The 9635-nt window shown below is 35.6% G+C and overlaps 1 protein-coding gene and 1 pseudogene across 5 annotated transcripts; both read right to left on the bottom strand.

The window, feature by feature from the left end:
- Positions 1–4452: 4452 nt before the first annotated feature.
- LOC145039282 (putative serine/threonine protein kinase IREH1 pseudogene) lies at positions 4453–5841 on the bottom strand (annotated as a pseudogene). Its single transcript, XR_013679805.1, has 3 exons — positions 5059–5841; positions 4827–4999; positions 4453–4663 (listed from the first exon to the last, which is right to left on the bottom strand). The product of XR_013679805.1 is annotated as a putative serine/threonine protein kinase IREH1 pseudogene (transcript).
- Positions 5842–5847: 6 nt separating this feature from the next.
- Positions 5848–8617, bottom strand: LOC145038301 (uncharacterized). Of its 4 annotated transcripts, none has more exons than XR_013679303.1 (7): positions 8452–8617; positions 8159–8319; positions 7490–7646; positions 7290–7370; positions 6516–6704; positions 6336–6405; positions 5848–6243 (listed from the first exon to the last, which is right to left on the bottom strand). XR_013679303.1 is itself a non-coding variant. In XM_078986708.1 (6 exons), exons 3-6 carry the CDS (start codon positions 7389–7391, stop codon positions 6180–6182), a joined length of 339 nt encoding a protein of 112 aa, XP_078842834.1. In that variant the 5' UTR covers positions 7392–7646; positions 8159–8319; positions 8452–8617; the 3' UTR covers positions 5848–6179. The 4 variants fall into 3 exon arrangements, 1 of the variants encoding a protein (XP_078842834.1); XR_013679302.1 differs by having other exon boundaries at positions 6602–6704; XR_013679304.1 differs by having other exon boundaries at positions 6602–6704; positions 7290–7646.
- Between the last annotated feature and the right edge of the window lie 1018 nt (positions 8618–9635).

Genomic DNA, 9635 nt, shown 5'->3' with positions numbered 1-9635 from the left:
CATAACCAGGGAACTCAGCTGATATGTCAACAGGTAATATTTTTTCATAATTTTGACTACATGTTGCCATTTTATGAAGATAATACTAACATAGCCCCTGTGAAACATAAGTCTAGACATAGAAACAATGACAAATTTCAATATGTGGAAGCCAAATAAAATAGACAGATGAATTGATGAAATGTTTTTACAACTGAATTACCTCCTTTTGGTGACGAAAAATCTTCCATAGAAAAGGAATTGTTAGAATTTGGGAGGCATAACTCCATTGAAGGTCAATATATGGACAAACACAATACCCTTGACCAGTATGAGTAACAACTAGGGAAAGAACACGCTCCATTAAAGATACACTTCCAATTCGGCTTTCAGAGTTTAAACTTTCCTACAAAAATTTAAATAGTAACAAGTAAAAGATAAGGTAAGACTAAAACAGGATGCAGATTTTAAAAAACTAAAACATATTAACAATTAACATACCCTTCCTGTAATAACAATCTCCCGGAAAATCTTATATATGTTTTGTTGCAAAAGATAACTGGCTATCTTACAAGACCAAGGAAGCTTGGGATCAATCAACAATGCAGCTGCTTTCAACAAGATACTTGTTGGTGTATTTGAGTCCAAATATGTTGATAACAATTGATGAACAACTTGTAGCTTGACAGGTATGCATGTTGTTTAGATTTAATTTAGTGTGGACTTGTAACATGATTGGTTTATTACTTAGAGATTATGATGGAAAAGTTACTCATGAGGAAATGGCATCTGCAGCAATATACTTGAAAGATACTTTAGGCAAGGAAGGGGTTCAGGAGCTTATCACCAACCTTTCCAAAGATAAAGATCACCCTCGTTACTTTACAACTTGTAAAAATTTACTCCAAAACAGAATGCACTTGATTCCCAAAGATAAAGTTCCATTCATTTGGCAACCAAACAAAGCTCAAATTCCAATTCCTTCAAAATCCACACCACACCCTAATAACTTTGTCTTTATACCCGACAACTTGACTTGTTTTGGTATGTGTATTGTATGACAGAGGGGAATATTCTTGTTGAAGACATAGTGAAATTGGGCAGTCGAGCAGAGGATGCTGGCTGATTGATCTCAATTCTCTCAACAACCACAGATGAGATGAATAATGGTATTGTATTCTTTTGTTTGATTTTAGATGTAACTAACTAGTATATGTATAACTTCCAATACCTTTTTTTTTTACTTTTTGTAGCCAGATTGTGAGGCTAGCTTGCTGAGTGAGTGAAATGGTTTATTTTTTTAACCCTGATCTATTGTTGCTTAGGCCTTGTTTATTTTTTCTTATTCTTGTGGAACCAATGAGCAAATAAAGTATGTTTTTTTATCAAGCTGTTGTATCTATTCAGACCCGGCATAGAGAAATGGTTGCAAGAGATGAGTTCAGAAGAAGAAGAAACAAGGCTGCAACTATAGTTTAGGTACTATGGATGAATTATGTTTGTAAAGTATTTAAGAAAATGATTAGAAACAAAGGTGAATTTGTACAGATTAGTTAGCTACTTGCAGGTTGATCTTGAAAAAGCAAAGGGGCAATGGATTGTATTTTTGTATCTAATTTGTTTGTAAATTTTTGTTACAACTTCTATTGATTTGTTTCATCTTTCCATGGAACGATTATTTGTATGACATTAAATTTATGCAATGGATTCTATTTTTTGTATATGATATTTTATTTTCTATTATGAAACATTAAATACAAATTTAATTTGAAAATAAGTAAATCCAAAAAAAAAAAAAATTTTAAAACATTTTAAATTATGATACGCAAAAATGTGTGTCATCTTCATTTATGACATGACCTTTCTTGACAGGGGATTTCTTGATACGCATTGCGTGTCATTAACACGCGCGTTGTAAGGTTACGACACGCGAATGCGTGTCGTCTTCCTTTATGACAGGGCCTTCCTTGATACGCATTGCGTGTCGTAAACGTGCGTCGTAATTGTGCGTCGTAAATGAGCGTCGTAAATGCACGTCGTCTATAGACGACGCGCGAAAGCGCGTCGTCTCTCTTTATGACAGGGCCTTCCTTGACGCACATTTGCGCGTCGTCTGAGCCTTTTACGACGCGCAATGAGCGTCGTAAAAGGCTGTTTTTCTAGTAGTGACCTGACGGTCCATATGTAGATCCAATGTACTTGGCTGCATTATACCATAATACTTACAAACAGCCAATCCATGGGATGAATGGACAAAATATGTGACCTTCTACTGACTTGATACCCCCTTTGCCTCCATTGAAAAGATGTATGCTAGGAAGGCCAACCATAAAGAGAAGAAGAGATGCTTCTGAACGGATGGGAAAACATACCGTCTGCAAGGCAGGGAAGAAAGTTTCTTGCAGCATATGCAAGGAGAAAGGACACAACAAGGCTACATGTAGTAAAGGTGTAGGAACATCCAAACAAAATGGAACAAAGAAACAAAAAACTATACCTACGCAGGAGTCTGTAAACTTTGCCACAGGAGTAGGGGATGATGAGGTAATCGTAGATGCTAATGATGCTTTGGATAGGCCTAGAGATGAAGAGCGAATGGTGGGAGTCAATGGACGGGATGAAGGGGTAAATGTCAATGCTCGAGTTAAGCATGTTAAACCACCTAAAATGCGAAAGAAGTCAGAACGAATCATTAAACTGAAGCTTGCAAAAAATGTAGGAGGTGAAGGTAGCAGTGTTGCAACGGCCATGGACTTGGATTAAGTAGTTGTTTGTTATTTGTAGTGAATGTGTGTTGCAGTAAACAAATTATCTTTGTATGTTCTTTTATGGTGTACTACGAATATTTAGGGGTATTATGGGCATTTTAGCCAAAACAAAGTAAACTGACCATTTATGATGTGGGGGTATTTGAGTTATTACTATTTAAATTGACCATTTTGGTTGTGGGGGCATTTTAGTCATTAGAAATTAAATTTAACATTTTGGATGTGAGGGCATTTTAATCATTAGAAATTAAAACCATTTTTGGATGTGGGGGTAATTAAGTCATTACAATGTAAATTGGCCATTTTGGATGCAGGGGTAATTAAGTCATTACAAAGTAAATTGACCATTTTTCATGCAGGGGTAATTAAGTCATTGTAAAAAACAGGGGACTTGTGACTTAATCCATTCAACATGAAAATGCTATCTTTAGAAAACTTTATTCCCTTTTTTTTCCAAAAAAGGTTTGCAGACAAGCAGATATGGTTCAATCGTGTGCAAAGGTATTTTTTGTCCCTTTTCCCAAACTGCACCATTTGTGGTCCCTGTCTATACGCATAAAGAAGGTAAATTCATTTTGCTTTGTCTTGTGGTGCCGTCCCAGTCGATGAAACATATATAATACCCAAATGTTTCTTTCTTTCATGCACACATACAGATACAGGTAAAAGACAAATTTGTTTTTTGTAATAATAACATATTAAAACACATTTCACCCATGGGTTTGTTTACATTGCTTTCTGCTATTCAATAACCTATTACAGAGATCATCGACAAAAAACTTCATCAAAAAACGATGACAAATCAGCAGCCCAACAACACCACCACCAAATCTACAGACCAACATCACAAACTAATACCAGCAACCCACACAAAATCTACTACTAATATTGACACTAAACAACATAGGCAACACACCAAAACACAAACCTAGGAGTGAAATGCTTCAACCTACACAACATTTTTTTACTTAAACACCAAATACGTCACTACAGACGCACAAACAACACCAAAATTCCCAACACAAGACATCAGCTTCTTACGTTTGTTGTCCTTGAAGACCATCTTCACATATACTCCTTGCAAAGAAACGAGATGATTTTTAAGATCAGCAACCATATGTGAGATATCCATCTGACCAGCGCGAACGTCATCGACCTCAAGGTTCATGGCATCTAAGTGTCGATTAACTGCCCGACGGAGCTCACGCAACTGGTCTTCACTACTAGAAAAACAGCCTTTTACGACGCTCATTGCGCGTCGTAAAAGGCTCAGATGACGCGCAAATGCGCGTCAAGGAAGACCCTGTCATAAAGAGAGACGATGCGCATTTACGACGCTCATTTACGACGCGCTTTTACAACACGCATTGCGTATCAAGAAAGGCCATGTCATAAAGGAAGACGACACGCATTCGTGTGTCGTAACCTTACGACGCGCGTGTTAATGATACGCAATGCGTATCAAGAAAGCCATTGTCAAGAAAGGCCATGTCATAAATGAAGATGACACACATTTTTGCGTATCATAATTTTAAATGTTTAAAAAAATATTATTTATAGATTTACTAATTTTCAAATTAAATAATACATTATAAATCTCATAATACAAAACAAAATACCATAAATAACAAAGATATTTCATTTCACTAATATGTCAAATACAAATAATTATTCCAAAAGTGAGTAAATGTTATAAAAAATGAACTCATTTATATACAATTGCCTCATCACGACTAATCGGTTTTATAATCTCAAAGTCATCAACGGAAGTGCAGTCCTTATTTCCGGAATGTATAGGGCTGGTTCTCAAGCTCCGTACCACATCATCCTCCAATGGAGCATCTTCATCGATAACCGTGCTTGCGATGTCAACTTTTTCATCATCAACCATCTCACAAATCTGCAAATACTTCTCCCTGCTTGTAACAACTAATAATTAACATTTATGATTTATGATTTATGATTTATGATTTATGATTTATGATTTATGATTTATGATTTATGATTTATGATTTATGATTTATGATTTAACAAACACACACCTCATGAAAAACATGTTTATTATAAAAATGTTATCACCGAATAAGATTCTCTATGCGTGCTCCAAATGTCTCAACGGTCAGGGCATCAAACTTTCTCCGGTCGATCACGACTCTTAAGTCATCAAGACACGTCAGTAGATACGACAAAGATCGGTCATCATCCAATGGCGTATTGCCAACACATCGAGCAATATCAGCAAGCTCATTCATCTACAAATATTTCAATATCAGTACCTATATCTCATAACAAATAAGAACCTGTTACCTACCTGTGGAAGGTCATCATGTTCATAATAGGCACCCTTCCCTGCCAATAACAAGTCTATCTGGCTGGTTTTTGGTGTCATCAATGGCGACCTAGGAGTCATGCTGCCAGCAGATGATGTGGTCATTCCTTGGTCAGATTTAGGACCAAAGTGGGTCCTACATGACATAGAGGGGTGAGCTTTAAGATCATCCATTGATACAGAATTATCGCCTTGATCAAGAAAACAATCAAGCATGTCTTCTGAACCTCTACGTGACCAATCACTAAGCTTAGGAGACATGAAATCACAGTCTTTGGTAACACTTGAACTTGCTTTAGCAGCATCTGGACTTCTATTATCCTTTTGTGAAATCAACTCCATTAACTTCTCTAGGGTTTCAGCAACCCTTACAAGCCTTTCATCTACACTTATACCTGTCTGATCGCAACAATCAGCAATCACACAAATTCTAGAATGTTCTTCCACGTGAAAAGTCAGAACCTCCTCTTCACAAATCCGAAAAATGATGGAAGTTTCATCGGAAATTTAAAATGAGAATTCGTAAATGGTGTAACGTGTAAGTAAATGTATTTACTTTTGTCCTATCAGATGTCATGTGAAGTAGAATCGAAAGTTTGTAGTGAGATCAATCTGTATTAAAAGCTTTAACATCCACTCTTTGCTATGAGAGGAAAAAGAATAGACATTACCATTAGTTAAATAGATTTTTGAGTGAGAAGGTGACAAAATTATTTAAAGAATAAAATATGTGACTCACCTTCTTTTCGAGCTCAAGAAGTGATAGTCCAGCACTAAAAACATCAGCATTCTGAGTGGCAACAGCTATACCCACACGAGGTGAACGATAGGCATCATTTCGAGAGGAAAACAGCATATTTCCCCCTTGTCCCACATAGTCCTGTGGGGAAAACATGTTGGGAGTAGGGGTAGTATGGTCAATTGCTTCTAGAACTTGGATGTTCCTCCTTGAGCTAGTTGATTTTGGCTTTAAGAGACTAAAAGTACCCCTAAAGCTAAATTTTCCAGATCTGGCAGGTTTTGTAACTGATAAGGGATCTGCATCTGCACTCTCTGAAGGGTTGATTTCTACCACTTGATATGTAAGGGGGATAGAACAGTTATTACTTATCCATTATGGGTAAAAAATCATATGATGTGAAAAAGACGAGTCCTTCAGATGAAAGCCTGTATAATCAATAACTTATCAACATGTGAAAGATTAACCTTGCTAATTTCTCACATTTAATCAACAATTGGATTATAGGAGGGACACTTACAACTCTTTCATCTTTGAATCAAATTGAGCCTCATGAAAATAAGATCCTTCATGAACCATAGTCGCCATGACTGCACAAATTGCAGCAATAATCACTCTTAAGCAAAAGAAGCCACGTGAAACATATATGAGTCTGATTATCATAAGCAAGATACAGTGAGAATACAGGGTTCTTGATTACCAGGTTATAAGAACTCGTAGAACCAAAAACCCTATTTCCCCAAATTTATTTAATTATAAACCACGTGATGGATGCAAGTATAGAACCTTGCTTGTGGTTTAGAGCATGCTTCCGAACAGATCCATCAACAACTTGTGCATTCAACAGAATTTGGGTAACTTCCAATGCCATAAATTTTTCTTGCGAACACTGTTTCACCATAAAAATAGGTTAAGATTATTTAAAACTAAAAACACCAACAGCACGTTACAAAAGCAACATAAAATCCATATTTCCAACATTTACAAAGAACTGAATTTGAAATGTATGCAAGTTTTAAAAAATTAGAAAAACAAAAGCCAGAGAAAAAAGCCCCAACATTTGTAGAAAAAGTTGGAACAACTATGAAAGTTGTTGCTGCACAAACTAAGGCAATTGCAGGTGATTTGGAAATGAATATATGTTTTATTTTTCATTTTTAAATTGTTTAATCGTTTTTTTACAATGTGAAAGTAACAAACATCTATCATTTTCATGAATTTTTTTTAATTTGCAGATAAGATAAAAAAAACTGGGATAATGTTTGGGCTATTGGAACTGGAAACGTTGCTACCCCGGCTCAGGCTCAAGAAGTAAGTAGAAGGGTATTTATGTCTTTTTGGATTGTATTATTGTTGAAAGATTGAAAACCTTCTGAAACAGGGCTTCCAGAAACCCATGAAGACAATTCCTGTAAGGAAGAGACTGGATAACATGAAAAAGAGAGAAAAGACTATGAGAAACAGATATACATACCTTCTGCCTCTTGGGTCTTTCATTTTCCTCTTCCAAACGTGAGATTTTGTTCTCCAGCTCATGTGTGTATAGCCACCAAGGCTTAGGGTTTTCCAAATACATGTTTGTGTACAAAATGAAGAAGAATACAATGTTATAAAAATAAGAAATTATTCCAACAGCATTAAGATCTAAATAAAAAAGTTATAGAGTGTGCATACTTGTGGTGTTTTCAAGCTCTTTTATCATCTCTTTTGCTTGTAATTCAGCAGCTTTTTGTCCTGCTTCAGCTTCTCTTTTCTCTATACGAGCATGAGCTGAAGCTGAAATGGCAGCATCTACCTCTCGTTCTAATGTCTCTACTCTCTGTTCAAGAATCTGCACCCGAAAAAAAGTCATGTGAAAAAGAGGATTTATTAATATATTTTCTCACAATGTTTTTGAAATGATATACAAAAAGAGCAGTTGATCCCCAATGAATTGAATTCAATCAGAAGTAGAATGACGATGTAGAAATTGCAACTCTTAACTGTTGAATTTCAATCAAACATTGATAAGAAGACTTGATGGATTTGTTATTAGGTCGAATTTTAGCTCAAAAACTGACGGAATCATGTTAATTTCAAACATGCAACACCAACCAAATCAGCCACAGAAACAGATATCGAATATCATACGAGTTTTCTCTAATTTGAACAGATTATAAGAAATCCAACGATTGAAACTCAAACAATTCAATTGCAATAAGAGATCATCAACATGTGGATTACCGATTACCATTTACCAATCAAATCATATATCGGCAGAGAAATGTGGTTGAATCTCTTAATTTGACAAGCGAAGTTATAAAAATTGTTGAAATCAGGTAATAGGAAAAACGGAAACGGAACCTTGATTGTACGGGCTTGTTCGGAGGTTAAGGAGGCTCTGTTTGTGTACAAAATGCCATATGAAGATTGACCAACCCCATTCACGAGAGGTATAGCCACCAGATTCAACCTTTGTGTACTTCTCAAACGCCTCGAAAATTGACCAACCCCATTCACGATATCTGATAATAACATTAAAAAAATTAATATATATCATAAAAAATAATATATATATATATATATATATATATATATATATATATATATATAAAATCAAGATTAAAAAAAGTAATAATAATAATAATAGAACATACTTTGAATCTTCTGTGATACGATATAGAACAAACAATGATTCAAGGGTTTCAGGGCGCAAAAGGTTATGGCGATCAGCATGTTTGATGACAATGTCATGAATATACTCTGAACTCTTGTTTCCTCCATCAAGATTTTCCTCAGAGTAGCCCTGATTTATCAAAAACACTAATATTTATTAAAAAAAACCAGTAACATCTGAATAAAAATAAGTCACCACTATAGAAGGATTATAACTCTTAAACCTTTCCCTTCCTTCATATCCAAGAAGCATCGCATACAGGGTCAAAACCGTCAATGCACCAGGGACCCATCATCCTTGTTTTCCTTTTCCTTTGATGAATCTGATTATTTCAGATCAAATTTACCTGTATAGATAATATTTAAAAAAAACATCAAAAGTTTAGTAAGTTATAACTTATAATAATAAATAAAGAGAAAATTGATATAGAATCATGGAATCATACATGAGCAATCTCATGCCCTAGATCTGGATGCCTAGGAGCAATTATGGCAAGAATATTAATGTGCTTTTGCACAAAGGCTCTATGAACTAATACCATTAAAAGTTGCTTCAGGAAAGTCAGAATGTAATGTGTGGAGTAGATTACAAGTTGCTTCAGGAAAGTCATAGCTCTCCTTAATCCATCTGCATTGCTCCTCAATACTCAATGTTTCAGGGATGAAATAGAAACCTGACAACACATAGTTATCAAGTATCAAGTATATGTATAAACAAATTAACCACATAACATAACTATAAGAGAATGGAGAAGAAATATCAAGAGAAAAAAGGGGGGAGAATGGAGAAGAAATATCGAGAGAAAAAAAGAGCGAGAAGTTGTAAAACCCTAAATCTCCTTGACGGGGTGGAACAACAAAGATATATTGCGATTTATTTTTGGATGAGGCACTACCAACTTTACCTTAGACGATGCTTGAATCGTACCTTTCTAGGGCTTCATTAGTTCATAGATGGCGATAGGGAGAAGTTGTAAAACCCTTAATCTCCTTGTAAGTCTGACACAAGCACAATGTAACAAGCCCTAAATCGTAGTCTTGTGAGCGTGAGGACCCGAAAGTGGTTGGCTCTTAAACAAATGCTTGTAAACTTGAGCAGTCGTTACAGTCTCGGTGAGGTGAGGTGAGCTCGAGGTGAGATCTTGTAGTGATAGTACCTGAAGGT

Source organism: Lactuca saligna, chromosome 4 (genome assembly GCF_052625555.1).
Source record: "Lactuca saligna cultivar CGN05327 chromosome 4, ASM5262555v1, whole genome shotgun sequence".
Taxonomy (NCBI): domain Eukaryota; kingdom Viridiplantae; phylum Streptophyta; class Magnoliopsida; order Asterales; family Asteraceae; genus Lactuca; species Lactuca saligna.
Note: the sequence above shows the minus strand (reverse complement) of the source record. Positions and strands in the feature narration are given on the sequence as shown.